Source organism: Zootermopsis nevadensis, unplaced genomic scaffold (genome assembly GCF_977971745.1).
Source record: "Zootermopsis nevadensis isolate Lab colony 2312 unplaced genomic scaffold, Znev_1.0 Znev_ptg000061l, whole genome shotgun sequence".
Classification (NCBI taxonomy): Eukaryota; Metazoa; Arthropoda; class Insecta; order Blattodea; family Termopsidae; genus Zootermopsis; species Zootermopsis nevadensis.
Genome location: NW_028259192.1, coordinates 14,527,988 through 14,545,162, shown reverse-complemented (window position 1 = coordinate 14,545,162; position 17,175 = coordinate 14,527,988). Strand labels below are relative to the sequence as shown.

Here is a 17,175-nt window from a genome sequence, read left to right as displayed (position 1 = left end):
TACTAAATGATTTGGAGATGGAAAGTTTGTTCCTGCAGGAAAAATGAAGTAAAATACATATGTTACGTGCTGAGACTCCGGCCAGGAGCCACACATACCAATATAAAAATATATCTTGGAGGCTTTCACACAAATATTCAAAATTACAGTTGTAATTGTCCTGTGAAGTTTCTGGCAATTCTAATTTGTTGTCTGTGATACGAAGCATAGAATACGAATATTTTATACCCTCTTCCCTACCTATTCACCGTTGGTATTATAGTTCCTGTATTTTGATGTTCTCTGGTGATAGTGGAGGACATGGTTTTGAAGTTCATGTCTGATTTGAATGGCGTAGAAATTGGGGAAAGTATGATAAGGAACACGAAAACAAAAGGCTCTTCACTATCGATATGTATACAGAGATCTTTGTTCAGATGTTTGGTTTGAAATTTATAAACCACTAAAGTTTTTAGATACAAGTGCAGGATATTAATCTTCACCACATAGCACGTTTTGTTTATGTGTTTAATAGAAGTAATTTAAATATGTATTTACGCGTAACGTAAATGTGAATGTGTTACAGCATAATTCTAAAGGTTGCTGCAGAACTAATTGTAAGAGAATGGACCAGAAATTCTTGTATGCTTTCCGAGGTTGGATTGCGTTTGTTGCTTTCATGGATATGGGTACAGCAGCCCGTTGTTATATAGAAAAGCGGTCGTTTCTTGGTGAACACGCTTATAAGAAAACTATTGGACTCCAGTACGGTAAATAGCTTGAACGTTAAGTCCTTAAAGTTTCATTAGTGTATATAGCCCCTGTAATCAATATTTGTGAAATGTATTTAGGAATATAGTGTCCAGTTTCTGTGTTCATTTTGCTGTAGCCTAGGGTTGTATTTAGATACAATGTTCGTGCCAGATTTGTTCCCAGGGCAAACTATGTGGCTGCTGTGTTGTACTGTAGCAGGTTTCAGTCCAAGTATTTTATTTTTTCTGTAGCTAGTCATTCAAACATTGTACTCAAGGTTTTTGGGCTGAGCAGCCAATATGGTTCCATTAAATATATGCATAATATGTTCCTGTGTTGTCTTACATCTGTGTATGTTCAAGTTTTATCTATATATTAAGAAAGAATATTTGTTCCAGAGGATCCAACATTGCCAAGAATATTAGGAATTTATTCCATTTTGAAAGCTCTTGCTTTAATTCATTGCACCTTATATATACATTATAAACCGTGAGTAAATAAATATTTACTGTTTGTAGTATAAAGATTAAGTAGCTAAATAACTGTCTGCTTTTCAAAGATTGCTCTGTAGAGTTCTTCTTCTCAGTGGCTGGAACCTAGTAATGTGAATGTGAAAGAGCAGCTGTTGTCAGAACAAGGGCCTATAAAGAGACTCTCTGTTATGCTGTTGATTGTGGTCTTCTGGAATGTGATGCTGTATACTCTTGTAGGTGGTTACCAGTTTTTCAGAGGAATGATGGTAGCCACATACAAGAACATGGCATTACAACCCAGAAAATTATTATCTTCATTTCTGTGAGAACCTGAAATCTTTTATTAACTCTTTAATCATTAATTAATCAAATGATAACTTCATTAAAATATCTTAACCTGATTTCCTTTGTGTGAATTATAACAGACTGTGCAGTGTTAATTTAATTTGATAATTTGTGATAATTTTATACTTTCTTTGGTGAATGTGTCTTTACCAAAATTTAAGTAAAGTTACTTTTGAGTTTAGTTTTTAAATTTTGTCCTCAGTTTTTTTAAATATGTTGACAGTTCAGTCAGCATTAGTACCATTATTCATTAATCTGTCAATCATTTTCTGATAGGAATTAAAATTAATATTATTAACATTCTGTAAAATACTTTCTAAACTTTGGTAAACATTGTAAACCATTTTATCTCATGATGTACCTGCATTGCTGAAGCAGAGTTGTATGGAGGAGGGTGGCCATTCTTGGGCACTGTTATACAAAAGACAGTAGTTTACAGATTATCAGTATTATTTTTTTTATATATTTAATTATGCTTTCAGTAGCTCAGCCTAGTTTTGACTGAGATAATTAATAATTAATTTGGAAGGAAGTGGTCATGTCCTGGTTTAAGGTACTATCATGATATTAACTTAACTTTCAGCATTCTAATTGATTATCGCTGGTAATGTTGACATACTAATTGGTCCAGTAAAAGGAATGTAATGTCTGACACTACTGGCAGATGTCTTTTTTATAACATTTTATTGTAGTTCCACAAATCATCCATATTTCAATTGTTGCAGAGTTGTGAGCTTGGGAATATGTTCCCTTGTTGTAACAATTCTAATGTACTGCACTGAAGTGTTGTATTTCTACTCCACAACACTATCTTTTTATGTGATCTTCCCATGCATATTGAATGGTAAGTATATGCTGTTAAAGAATAAGGTTGGCTATTCAGAAACTACATTTTATTTTCTATAAACAATGTTTAACAGTCATCATTGTTGGTCTCCTGGGTATTAACATCATGTGCAGTTGTAACTGGATTAAAATATATCAGAGGAACAAACTGCATCCATCTTCTTTTGTGATGATGTAGGCAGTGTGTTCCTCCAAAATGTTGGTATCTACCTGATGGATTATTTATATAAAAACATATGAAACTTATTTTTGTTAATTTGTTATGATTTCATATGTCCATGTGAAATTTACGTAATATCTTGAGTGATCCCTGTGGAACCAATTCTTGAAGATGATGATCTTAAGTGATTACCAATAAGACTGTTGATAGAGAAGGATTAAATGTATGTGCGTACTGATACATGTTACATCAGCACTTTAACCATCATTATCTTGTTATGGATTATGAATTAGATTATTATGATCACTTTCATTATACAACAGGCAGGACAGAGTAATGCTGCAGGATTTTAAAATTGTCTGAAATTTCTTACTCTGTATGCAGCCCTGACTCTGATAGGACTGATCGTGTTGCCTAAGAGATTGATTGATGCTCCTGCAGTTCCTGAAGATGAGAATGCAGAATTGCTGAGGCAAGCAGCAGTCTTCAAACGAAGAAGACCTAAGAAAGTAAACTAATCTAAGCTGTTTACTGCCATTTATTCTTGTAGTTAAAGTTTATTTAAGCCTGTAGATATAAAGAATAACATAGTAGTATGTTTCGCGATATTTATAACCATTTTGGTAATTTATTCTCTGACTGGCCATCTCAGGATTGTTTATTCTTGTCTTTAAACACTGGTAAAATATTTTTATTAGTCATATGCATGCTCATCATAGGTGCAACTAATAAACCTGCCGGTTACACATTTTGGATTGACTATTTTGTTTTTATAACAATGATGTAAATGTGTAGCGTGAATTTACAAATTTTATAAATAATATCTTATATATCAACTGATCTTCTAGGTTGTGATAATATGTAGTCTTGTAGGTGGTTATCAGTGTTGGGAGGAATATATTGCCTGTCCTCAGGGTTGAAATAACCCTGGAGATGGAAGTGATTTGTTCCTCTGCATCACAACTCAGGAGATCACAGTCAACAACTTCACCACCACCACGAAAACCTCAAATCTCTAATGATATCTTAAATGAACTTGTGAATAAAGTAATATATATATATATATATATATAATGTTACACTCTAATTTATACTTCAGGACTTTGCACTGAAAGTTATATACATGTACTAATTTATTTTATATTATAGTATAACACATAAAAGATGCTGTGTAATTCTTGTTTCAAATTATGAAATTTGAAACATTGCAATACAAATAATTTTAGAATGATATAAATGAGATTTTGAAAGTGGTAAGATTACATTGTAAACAAATTCTTGTTCTATTCTGTAACATTTTCCTTGTACATGTTATATTATGTATTATTATTAACATTTAATACTGGAATGAAACAATACTTTTCTCTGTAAATAAAGTTAAATATTCCTTTATAGTATACAGTCTAGAGCCTGTGTTGAAAACTATCAACCATCTGTATTGAGTTTGTTCCGTGAAGTCACATTATGCAGAAATTCACGTGCAGCAGTTGATACTAATTAGAAAGATGAGTCAGCTGTTTCTAGTGTTGTCACTTAATGATAAGGAAGGAAGCTGGGTGGTCATTCATAGTGGCAGATGAACAGTTTCGTAATGCTAACAGGAATAGTAGATTTTGGTTTATGGTCTTCTTGGTTATGCAACTATGTAGTCTTGTAGATTGTTACTAACATTTTGGAGGAGCCTGCTACTTCCATCTCCAGATGTATGCGAAGTAAAGTTTGTCCTGCTACGTGCCGTAAAGGCGCTTGGGATGAGTGGAGGTATAGCTCCTCTATTTCTTGACCTCAGCACTAGATGGGATTGAGTGGTCGGCATTAAGCCCCGACCGGCTTTACCCCCAGGAAAGGACCCCAGTGCCCATTGTAGAGGAGGCTGGGTGGGCCCCAGAGCCAGTCTGGACGCAGAGGCTAGAGGAAAAATCCTCTGCCCCTGTTGGAGATCGAACCCCAGTCGCCCAGCCCGTAGTTAGTCACTATACTGACTGAGCTATCCCGGCTCATATCCAGATGTATGTGGAAGGGTTATAGAGTATGGATGGATCTAGTCAAGGTGAACAAGAAAATTGTCTAGTCAGAACGAGGGATGGAAGGAAGTAGATAAGAGCAATGTCCAGGACAATTGAATGGGGAAGAGGAAAAGCCCTTTCAGGGCTGGATACATCACAAGGACTGTTCCTTTAATGCATGGCAAAAAAATATGGTTGTATGGCTAGTTCGTTGTCATCGAGCATGTCATCACTATAACAATATGTATGATGTAACTATTCTGTGCTCTGACTTCTGAACTTCAGTACATTAGACCAAGTCGGAAGGTCCACTGAGTAAACAGTTCTGAAAATGCTTCCATAAGAAGTAACAGGGTAAAATATTATTGTTAACTTATCTGGATGTGAAATTCATGATGAAGGGAGGATTAACTTCATACACCTATTGTTCATAAAGATAATCAAGAGAATACAGACGGGAATCTTCAACGTGCAGCGCAGGGATAAAACTTTTTGGGGCTGCAAATTTTTAATGGTTGTTACACTTGTGGTTTTCATGGCAATGAACATTTTGATTGTGATCTTCTGGGTTGTATACTGCATAGTCTTGTAGATGATTACGTGTTTTGGAGGACATTGTCATTTCCATTTTAAGGGCTGATATGGATAGTTAACCCTATTTACGACCTTCCTTGAAAGTGCCTTTTTCAGGGCCTTCCTGTGAAGCATAGTTTTCAAGGCCACTTTTCTGTTTCCTACGTTCACTCTATAAATTACCCATATTCCTGATGTACTACTACTGTGTTACTTAAATATTTAGACTTAGTTAGTTTATAATTGTACCCTTTCTGGAGGCTGTGTCTGTAAATGAAATGAAAAAAAGTATTTAATTCATTCTGTATGAAAGAGGCTGTTGATGAGGATTCTGTAAAAATTCTATAGTACAAGTGCATTATGAAGATACAGTGTTACGGAGATGAAAGTCATGAATCCAGTCCACTTTGCCTACATGGATGAAGGAGGATCAGTGCTGTAGTTTTGTTCTAGTATATGTAATAAGAGTTAACCCTTTGTATCGATTATTACTTCAGTATATATGTAGGGCAGTCAAAAAGTTCCTGGAATTGTGGTATAGCACTGTAATGGTAGGACATATGGCAATGCTTACCTAATCACCTTCAAAGTAGGACCCTTGCTCCATTAATCCTGCCATTGTTGGGAGCACCAGCGGAAGGCTTCGTTTGGAATCTTCCAGAGTTTGGCCGTCACATTCGATTTGATGTCCTCCATGGTTGCGAAACGCATCGCCTTGAGGAAAATTTTCAGAGTAGGGAACAGCCAGAAGTCACTCTGAGTGAGATCCGGAGAGTATGGAGGTTGGGTGATGGCAGGAATGCTTTTCTTGGCGAGGAATTTCTGCACAACCAGCGATGTGTCGAATGCGACGGCCAAACTCCAGAAGCTTCCAAACAAAGCTTTTTGCCGGTGCTTCCAACAATGGCAGGATCGATGGAGCAAGTGTGTGTGTGTGCACAAGGATCCTACTTTGAAGGTGATTAAGTAAGCGTTGCCATATGTCCTACCATTACAGTGCTATACCACAATTCCGGGAACTTTTTGACTGCCCCTCGTAGTTCTGACTTCTTACCAAGGTGAATAAGTATGAACAAACAGTGAGTAGGTGCATATGCATTTAATGTTTGTTTATTATAAGGGAAAAGTACATCATAGTCATAATTACGTATTAAGTTCAGTGATAAGCTTTATTTACAGGGTTTGTCTCAACATTCAAAATAACATTCTCCAGGACAAACACTTGTACACAATTTCAAATATTTATAAATATATTCTTTCTTAAAGCATATTGGAAACCTTTCTTAAAAATGTCAAACTTTTTAAAGAAAGTCTGCTTGTTGCTGACAATTATTTCACTTTCTCATTGAAGATAGTGTTGTGTATTAATTAACTTAATACTATGTTTTTATTCTGAAAGGATTTTTTTTTCATAGAGTTATATTCACATGAAAGAAGAATTAGAGAATGGGAGTATATGACTTACTAAAAAAAATGAAATTGAGTGTGAAGTGACAAAATGTGAAATAAGATTGATTATATACTTAAAATTTGTTGGTATTTGAAATGCATTTTATTATACTGTATGTTTTGGCATATACTTAAGGTTTTTTAATATGTTGAGCCAAATTTTTACATAAAAATTTCAGTTAACTTGTTTTTGTTTATGAGGAAACATTTTAATGCAACACTGTTACACTGTGTGATTTTCTGATTTCTTAATTTTAGCATGTACGTCAAAATCTAGTCGCCTACATGTAATGTTAAGGTACTTGTCCTTTGTTAACTTTGTTCATTGTTATTTAAGTTGTTCTTACAAATTCTTCACCTATAATGTTTGTCATGTTATTGGATTTTTTTGTTGCTTTGTAGGTGACCAGCAAGTTATATTTATTAACTTTTGAAAGTATATATTCATGAATGTTTAATAGTGCTGTGTTAGGATTAACAAATATAAAATGTAAAAAAATATGAACAGAGCAATTCCATTAATCTTTTGTGATTCGCATGGATAGACTAAAATCCGTTATTAAATCATAGTAAAAAATTTAGCTCAACAGCACCTTGCTGTTTATTGTAACATAAGAAATGTTCCATACTGCATTTGTAGTTTGATGTAAGCAACAAATTTCATTTATGCACTTAAATAGTAACTGGCAAACACAAAAAAGCACATAAATGGACACATGATATAAATATAGTTGGAGATGTCTGCTGTCAGCTTGAAGGAACCCAACAAACAAAACAAACCCACATATGTTTTAGGATGGCTAAGGTTTGTGTTCTTAAAAAGGGTTGGATTAGAAGAACAGGCTCTGATTAAATTTTATTTGACAAGAATTGAGGAGGGACTGTTATGATATATGAATGCTTCAGCTTCACACAAATAGTCACTCTCATGTATGCTTTGTTGCACTAAGCTTAATAAGCCAGTGTATGAAACATCACTTGAAATTGCTTGTATAGTCCACAACACTAAATTTTGTTCCAATGCAGAGAAAGCTGTGTGTTTCAGAAATATCTGTTTACAGTAATTCTTTCTTTGGATAATTGAGAGCATTTTGCTGATCATCCTATGATGTGTTCAATAATTATTTTACTGAACAAGCCCATGTGGAACAGCAGATCAGCTGAAGTCATTGCATCCAATGTGCTCAAGCCATTCCATCCTCGTCTTTCTTGTTGTCCAGCCGTTTCAACTGTGGAAAGGTTAATTGTATTTATTATTTGTACATAATTCTCTTTGTTAATAATGAACAGTTATTTCAGATTTTTATTCTACTTGTGTCTTAGAAAATTATATATGACATATTTGTGAAAATTTCATATAAAATGGTAAAGTTTTCAACAGTTTATGTAATGTACCATTCCTAAGTTGGTTACTTTGAGTGATGGGTTTAGTTTAGTACCTGAATTTCATGAAACCGTTTAACTGGATTGATTTTGTCAATTCATTTACTGCAGTAGCAGGTTGTTATTATGAGATTGAAATCTCTGACGTCTGAGGAATATTTGTTTGTAGAGAGCTAGCCATTCAGATATGCTGGCCAGTTAAGAGCTGGCTGGCTGGCCACTGTACAAGGCAAATGTAAATAAGATGTGTGCTTAGGCAAGTTATCAGTGATTCAAAGAATATCAGGAAAATGGGCAGTGAGTTTCTGAATGTGCAGGACAAACACCCATGTTTCTAGTCTTAGCAAATTTTTTTTTACATTACTTTCAGTTTTGCTATATGTAACATTTATTTGTTTCCAAAACAACCATGTTTGCTTTCTGAGTTTCTACATAATTTAATCTTACTATGGATATAAAGTGATCTCATATTCACAGAACATAGTTTCAGAAAGGCAGTACCAGTACCAGTCTCCTGGAACAAAAATGTTGTCATAAATTCATTGAAACATCCCCGTAGATGGAGACAGCATGTTCTCCAAAATGTTGCTGTACAACCAGAAGACCACTTTTTAAACTCAAATCATCATGAAAACCAAAAATTCCATGTTTACAACGAACTTTGCAAACCTCTGTTATCATGCCTATATACAGAATTATGTCATACTGTCCATCCATGTGCCCTGAGTTATCAGTTTTCATTTCAGAGACCTGATGCTTCCTAGCATACAAGGAATTTTCAGTGACATGAAAGTCCTTGACATTATCATCACAGCATTCATGACATCAGAATCAGGAAGGTGTTACTCTGCATCGAGACATACAAAAACAATAAGCATAGGAAAAATCAACACTGTTGATAGAAAAGAAACTAATGAAATTCCCTTCCAATATTTTAATACCACAGTTACTAAGCATTTTGTAAGGCTAAAGAACAATGGGGAACAAGTTTTTATTTATTTATTTACAGGATACTCTCTGTCAATAGATAGTAAATGTCTGCTGTGAGTAACTGCTCATATGCATTAGCTTGCCTTCTGTTTTTCAGTGAAAACAACTCAACATTCTTGACTAGTTGGTATTATCTTGATAATGTATAACCTGTACTCATACTGTCCTCTTCTTCTTTTTACAGTATTGTTCTCTTAAACCTCCTTTTTATTATATGCACACATACACCCACACACAAACATGCTTCTTTTTCTGTAGAGATTTCCACCAGATACAACGATTTTCTGTCACCACTGGCTAGACACCCAACTCCTGAGGATGTAATGCATAAAAGGAACAATTGGAGTATTCCATATTGATGCACCATATTTTTAAAGAAAGTTTCCATAGTCAACTTTTCTGATAGTTTTAAATAACTCTTCTTATACAAATATTCCATAGTAGATGCAGATATGCAAGCAGCTAGAACCATGTGGACATGCTGCAGGTGGGTTAGTAATTAAGCGTGACTCATCACTTCTTTGTCCTGAACCTGTACCTGTACTGGAGTGTATTCTGTGGTTCTCTCAATGGGGACTGCAGAGAAAGCATGCTTATAGATCAAGGCAGCTGAGATTCCTCCAAGTATGGGCCCCAGCCAGTATACCTGTGTAACAATTTAACATATTTCCATCACATAAGTGCTAAAAATATATATATATTTCAAACTCATTTCTCTAAAGATTCTTGTCATTTCACCTATTTTCATACCAACTTTGTTAAGTGTTTTTGAATGTTTTGATTTGATGTGAAGATTGTCTATTCTGTCGATAGTTACTTAATTCCATTTAACAGTTTCCTTTGGAAAGCTAATAGTCACTCCACTGACAAGGAATTCCCTGCCTTTTGTGGAAGCAACAGGGTGATTACTTTGACCCCTATCCTGAACGAGTTGAACCCAGTCCACATCTTCACATTTTATTTTTATTTCAAGATCTGCAGGTGCATTCTCATACTTTAACAACATAACTTTAGATTGGTAAACCTTCATAATAAGATTCATTAATGCATTTGTACAAATCTGTAATACTATTTATTTCAAGCTCATTAAATTTGTCTTTAGGTGTTACCTTTCTTTGTTCTTAAGAATTTGGTTGCATTATTCAAATTTTTTAGACTTTTTTTTATTGTATGCAGTTTAGCCTTTTTCCTTTTATCCTATTCTTCCTGCACTCTGTCAAACCATCCATTATTCTGGTTTAGGTGTTAGGCTGTAGGTGTTAAAATATCAATTTTCAATTTTTGAATTTCAATAGATGTTAGAGTTTGTCTTCTGGGTTGCAACACCATATGAACATCATAGGTTGATAATGTTTGAGAAAAGTATCTTCCACATGGCTTTAAAAGCCAGAAGACCAACAATGATATCTATACTGCTGAGAGAACCTCACATTTCACATAGTAGAAGAATTTTCTTAAGTAAATTCAATTCATTTATTAAAGTGCTTGACAACAGCCAAGCACTAATAACAATACAAAAGCAAACAAACAATGAACTGAATATATAAATGTACAATATTAATTTATTGCAAAATAATTTGTTATATAATACATGTTCCAACAGTTAATTTAAGTTAGCTGAAGAAATAATTCAAAGTACTGTTCCAAATTATATTTACTTGGCTGTTTATTAGATGTTTTTCCAGAATATCTTATTCCCAAGGTGCCTAAGCTAGAAGTCTAGGGATTTTTTGTTTTGTTTTATTTTGTAGTGGACACTTCACGTGTTGGCTGCCTTGTCAGCTGAACAATACTGGCTTTTCCATAGGTTCAGAGTAGTGAATCATGCTGATTATGTCACAGACTTGTAAGTTCTTTTGTGTTTTTTTAACGTTGAAGACATTTTCCGAATGTTTTTCTTTTTTGTTCCATATTGCCACATTATCTTAAGTTATGTTTTAGATATAAAACTCAGTTATCGCCATATGTCCAATTTCCATTGGTAATTGTATGTCAAAAAAACCACTTGTATGCAACACATCACCCAAAATATGGTTACATTTATACAGTTTTGTTTAAAACATTTGGGGGGGAGTTACCCCTATTTCATATATTCTAGTTGAGTGTGTAGTAATAGATTGTGGGAAGGAACTGAAAATTTGACACTGATATCAGTGGTTTCCAAGATAATGATTCACAAAGTTTAACATTAATAATGTAAGAATGGCTTATTTCATTTAATTCATAAGACTCTGGATTCTCTTTGGCTGAAGTTTTTACTCTAATTCCTTTCCAAGCTGTGTTGATATTGACTTGATTTCAAGGTATCCAGCTACAAACTTGCATTAGAATTTAATGAGTGACCATTAAATTTTATTTCCACGTGGTACCAACTGAAGTTATGCCCTAACCATCAATCTAACCTAAAGTAAAAATGTCCATAAGTTAAACTTACCCAATGGTTATCCCATATTCCTGTGAGTATAGCAGAACCAAGAGTGCGTGCAGGATTCATGCTGGAACCTGTGTAATCCAGCTGTAGAACAAAATTATAATAATCTTGTATTTTTACAGTATTAAGCTATACTTAAGAAATATCAGGAAGCAAGAAGGTCTTTGCTTAGAAACTTAGAGAAAACAGGGAATAAAGAGCAACAGGTGAAGGAATACGTGAGAAGGATGCACTGGAAAGGAAATAATTTAAATGTTTCATAATCTGATATAAATCTTATGGGGAATGAAGCAAAGGATTTTTTGGGGGGACATGATTATGAAGGAAAGGTGTTTTTCTTAAAATACTTTATTTGCATGCATAATTTTGATACCACAGAATCCCTACTCAGTTGCCCCCGAAATGCATTCTCCTCTTTATTATACAATTTGTGTACTTTTACCTCACTTTTGCATTCACACTTCTGAAAACTGATCTTTCACTGTAAAACAAGCATAATATGGGTACAAACCATTGTTGTGAATGCTGCAGTTTCTTTATTACCACAATGCAAGGGCCACTCAACCCATGACCAAGGTCCATGCAGGTGTAAATTATGACAGAATATTTTCTGTTATGAAATCCATGCATATTTTCTCCCATTTTTCCTCTAGTCTCTGTGCCCACCCAGTCTCCTGTCCAGTGGGTACTAGGGTCTTTTCCCGTGGGTAAAGCGAGGCTGGGGCATAATTCTGACCACTCATCACTATCTAGTATTGAGGTTTAGAATGAGTAGGAGCTGTATCACCTCTCCCCTCAAGTGCCTACGTGGCATGTGGTCAGACAGCTTTATTTTATTTTTTTATGTGATAGTGCAAGAAAGGTTACAAAGGATGGTACAAATCACAGTCTGTTGGGACCCTCACAGGGTGCATACTGTGTCATTGTATTATGTTGGTGAAACATGAAAATCAGTTGATTTAGAAAATGCAAGTTCTTGTTATTCGGAGATGTGTCCACACAAGACAGTGGCACTCTAAATACTAAGGGAAACAGAAAGTACCAAGTCGCATATGTACATGACATAAACAGTGTTTGTACTTACTACAGCGAGGTGGCCCATGGCAATGGTAAGCCCAATGGCAACAGGAGCCAGTCCCTTCACTTCAGAGCGATTCACATCACACACTCCAAATACCACTAGTACAAGCACAAATCCGAGGAAGTACTCGATGCCAAAGCCTTGTACGGGTGTCACACCATGGGTGAGTACAGTAATGCCCAACTTACTCTGTGCGTAATGTGGTGTTAGAGCCTGTAACAGTACCATCATAAATAAGGGCTAATCAGTCTGCGGTGATGTTCGTTCTTTGGTCGTTCTGTCTAATATACTAGTGTCATCTCTTTTGTGTATTTAATTTTATATGCAATTTTACTAGTTTAGGAGTTTGAGACTCAGTTTGTCTGCATTGGGAGAAACAACAGTTAATTTAGCCAAAAGCTGATTTAAACAATTTCATAAACATTTTTGCTTAATAGATTCTTAAAAGAATTTTACTAGACTGAAAAGTGTCACTTCCTTGGTATGATTTTATAGGAGTTCAGAAGGAAATGTTCAGTGGAATGTGAATTATCACATTCTTCTGCAAGAACTCTGTCAGGGTTAGGGTTGCTTGCGGTTCTGATAGTCTGCATTATGCAAATTGAGGTTAGGAGTCCACATGTATTTCTTGTCTCGTGTTGGTAGCTTTGTGTTACTGTTCTGCCTTGTATTACATTATTACACCTCAATTATTATAAATTTTACTGTTTTCCAGAGTTTTAAATTTGGTGTTTTGGTTTAGTTTGTTACAGAACGTTTTTAATTGCTAATTATTCTGATTTTTTTTTCCACTGTCCCAACTTTTCATATCCTGTTACTGTACCATAAGATAGTATCTGGGACCTGTTTCAATTAACTATTTTCTATTAGAATCTGTGGTGTGTGTGTTCACTTTAGAAAAGGTTTCCTTCATGTTGCTGTGAAGGCAGAGACCACGAGATCCGAAAGTCCATAAAAGTGTTACCCACAACATGTTTTATATTGACTTAAAGAGGCCTTCTGCTGGTATTATAATATTTGGCATATCTAAATTGTAATTGATGATATGTGTTATAAAATAATTATTTTTATAAATGTTAAAATTTAATACAGGCATTTATTTAAACTTATGGGCCGGGATAGTTCAGTCAGTATAGTGACTAGCTATGGGCTGGACGACCGGGGTTCGATCCCCGACGGGGGCAGAGGATTTTCCTCTAGACTCTGCGTCCAGACCGGCTCTGGGGCCCACCCAGCCTCCTATCCAATGGGTACCGGGGTCCTTTCCCGGGGGTAAAGCCGGCCTGGTCGTGATGCTGACCACTCACCCCCATCTAGTGCCGAGGTCAAGGAAGAGAGGAGCTATACCTCCACTCACCCCAAGCGCCTGTATGGCACGTAGCGGGACAAACTTTTATTTATTTAAACTTCTTTTAAATAAAACGTAGTAATGAGTTTGATCCCTGTCCCCCAGATAGGACCCTGATTGGATGGTAACAATAGGATTAGTTCTTTCTTAATAATAGAAATGAATTAGTCTTAGTTGTAAATGTTACCTTTAGCACGCCTGTGCCTGCAACTGCACCAAGGCACTGCACAGTAATGTAGAGAAGGGCTTTGAGGATGGAGATATTTCCAGTAACCAGCATGCCACATGTCACCGCCGGGTTCACATGGGCCCCGCTTACGTGCCCTATGGACTGCAAGCATTAAACGTGTACGTCCTTCACCCTTTTCAAAATCAGTCTTACATTTCTAGGTAATAATGATTTCCTGAAAATAATGAGATGAAATAAAAGTATTTGTGCTCTGTTTTTGGTTTTATCCATTTTTTTAAAAAAAGTCTTAAAATGTCACTACGTTTTGAAGGATGGCTGTTCCTTTGTCTTCAGGTGAAAATGGGGAAGCATTAGCTCTTTTGAATCTGGCAGACTGAACTATTCGTGATTTCAGGAAGATCCATCCTCTGAAATGTAGTCATTTTTAGGGACTTTGTAAAGAAACATGATGTGCAAAGTCCAGAACAAAAAATTTAGTAATATAATACCATCACCAAAGACATTCAGGGAAGAAAGGAACCCGGGAAAAGCCACTAATTTAATTTGTAACATTCAGACTATATACCCAAATATAAATATGCTCGTTTAATTGTTAAGAATGCTGAAAAGTGGTCAGACCATTTTCCAAAATAATTTTCTCGTCTTATACGCTAAAGGGGCTTATTATCAGTACCTTCTATATACGTGGTCTATGAAAATGAGAAATTGGAACAGCAGTTTAGGTTTTTCTACGAATAGTAAATATAAGTTATCATGTCTGCTGTTAGAGGAGTGTGTTGCAACCAAAGAGTCACATAGGAGGACCACTGGTATGGATCTATGAGGGCTATTAAAGTCAATGGTCGTCGAGAGACGCTAATCGTTGTTCCAAGCGGTTTGCCTAATTAGCGACATTTACAGTTACACTTCGCTTTTGCAAACATGCAGATGACTCCAGCCTCTTGTATTATATTTGAGACGTAATGACAAGGCAGTAAAACTGTGCTGTCCGGAAAGACCTCGAGCATCTAGAAGTTACGAATATTAATATGTTTTCATCACAAATAACGAAAATTATAGCCAGTATGTTTAGACTAAAGGCTTTTGACGAAGGTGTGTCACTGAATTGATGCATGTTCTTGGGCATTTTCCTTCGTCTGTTAGTTTAAAACCGCAGGTGAAATCATACAGTGTAATCAGCACCGCCTTTTGGAAGCAGCTCTCCGGTGTGTAAGATTTTGAAGAGTAGAGTAAATGATCCACGAACTAACCCAGTTTGGGAACCATGTCACCATCTCCAGTAACCACTCATAAGTCACAAAAGCAATGTGAAACAAACAAGCACCAAATACAATAGTTAATGTGCCCATTATTTATTAGTAAATTCGTTGTGTGCAGAATAATGTAATATTTAAATGTGCACAACAGATTTAAAGGTCCTCCACTCCATGCCCATCAGGGTCGTTAAATTTCGTGTTTACTTACGATAGTCTAAGCAGTGATGATAAACTGTTGTTGGTCTTTCTGGATGGGTCCTCTTCCGAAATGGCAGGCCAAATTTTTACGTGGTAGTAGATTCTAATGACGGATTAACATGCTGCTGCGGAGAGCACGTATTAGGACGTAAAAGGGAGAACGTTAAAGGACGCTGGAGGAAACTGCTTAATGAGGAGCTTTCTTTTTTGCGCATTCACGAAATATTACGGTGACCAATTAAGGAAGATGAGATGTACGGGGGTATGTAGTACTCTTGGGGGGGGGGGGGGGAGACTAGAAATGTAGGGAAGAGGTCACTTCGATGGAAGGGTAAAACTAAAATGGATATTAAAGAAATACGGTATGAGTGTGTGAACTGAATCCATCTGATTCAGAACAGAGTTCAATGGCGGGCTGTTGTAAACACGGCAATGAACCTTCGGGTACCATAAGAGACGGGGGATTTCTTGATCAGTTGAGCCACTATCAGTTTCTTAAGGAGGACTCTGGTTCATGGCGTTAGCGGTGGCATATTTTCCACAGTCTGTTCGAAAGATTTTCACCAGTTTTCCCTCGGTTTTTGGCTTCCACTATTCGTATTTCGGTAAGAAAAGTATCTTACAGACGTACCATCTTGAAACAGCCGCTGCATATATATTGAAATGGTTTATGACCACTGCGTTCTGAAAATTAATTGGTCCAGTGGCAGTGACAGCGCTGGCTGCGACTCCTGTTGGCAGATCATGTTGCTTCATGCATTCAACTGACCATCCATTCTCTTACCTGGACAATGGCCATGATGACAAGCCCAAAAGTGAGGGAGACCAGCACTGGACCCTTCGCGCTGTCTCCAATGCTTATGCAACTCGCACACCCGTAGAAGTTAAGGAGCAAGTTGCCAAGGAATTCGGCGAGTAGCGCCCTCCAGATTCCCCGCGTAATCTCCTCCACGCCCAGCTTCTCCTTGATGCTGGAGCCAGCCATTATCTACCTGCATCAGACGTCAAATTGCGAAATATAAATCAACGGGAGATCTGGCCAGATTGTGGTTTATTGCTTTATCGAAGCAAATCACGAAGCAACCCGTTGGGCGGCGGTTTGAATCACCCGGGGGGGGGGGGGGGGGGGGGTAGAAGTCTGTGGAGAACAATAGATTGTATTTTAAGCGAGTCTAATTCTGTCCAAAGCAAAAGTTCTCAGCTGACGTCCCGCCATAATATTGTATGAGCCCCTCGTACCTTTTTGTAGTACTGTATGATGAATAAACAGTTAACGCCTGAGAGAAGTATTTCATGAATAGTTAATACAGTGATTCATAAAATTTGTAAAATAAATTCCAGTAACAGGCCCGTGTGAACCTGTACGCACTAATAAATTACCTGTAGCAGCGGACGCCGAATTACTCGGTCATCAGACTGGTAACCAAACTGGTGAATGCACTAGTACATGCCTTGAACGGGAACTGAAGAGCGTACCACTTTATCGAACATTCTGGCCTGTTGCGTTTTCGACTGCAGTTTCAATTGAAGGTAGTACCTGAGACTCTTTCTTCATTATAATGTAGAATAATTCAGTCCATGTTTGGTAATTTAAATTATATTCAGATTGAGTTTAACAGTTATATTTATACAAACTAATTTAACAATTATGACAGAGATAGAATAATTGCAACAAATGGGGAATTTAAATACGATGAAATATGTCATATTGCAG

At 36.3% G+C, this 17,175-nt stretch overlaps 2 protein-coding genes across 3 annotated transcripts in view; one reads left to right on the top strand and one right to left on the bottom strand.

The window, feature by feature from the left end:
- The first annotated feature begins 216 nt into the window (after positions 1-216).
- Positions 217-7,962, top strand: LOC110836703 (uncharacterized). Its single transcript, XM_022078182.2, has 5 exons — positions 217-349; positions 566-749; positions 1,131-1,221; positions 2,276-2,394; positions 2,941-7,962. Exons 2-5 carry the CDS (start codon positions 605-607, stop codon positions 3,072-3,074), a joined length of 489 nt encoding a protein of 162 aa, XP_021933874.1. The 5' UTR covers positions 217-349; positions 566-604; the 3' UTR covers positions 3,075-7,962.
- Prip (aquaporin prip) overlaps positions 6,220-17,175 on the bottom strand; it is a 25,964-nt gene continuing 15,008 nt past the window's right edge. The window contains exons 2-7 of one of the 2 annotated variants that reach the window (XM_087340760.1): positions 16,246-16,453; positions 14,005-14,148; positions 12,473-12,682; positions 11,392-11,472; positions 9,475-9,603; positions 6,220-7,813 (exon numbers count right to left, since the gene is read on the bottom strand). In XM_087340760.1, the coding sequence (XP_087196886.1) occupies positions 7,769-7,813; positions 9,475-9,603; positions 11,392-11,472; positions 12,473-12,682; positions 14,005-14,148; positions 16,246-16,446 (810 nt within the window). In that variant the 5' untranslated portion in view covers positions 16,447-16,453 and the 3' untranslated portion in view covers positions 6,220-7,768. The remainder of the gene's footprint in view (positions 7,814-9,474; positions 9,604-11,391; positions 11,473-12,472; positions 12,683-14,004; positions 14,149-16,245; positions 16,454-17,175) is intronic. The other variant, XM_022078105.2, reaches the window with a different exon arrangement.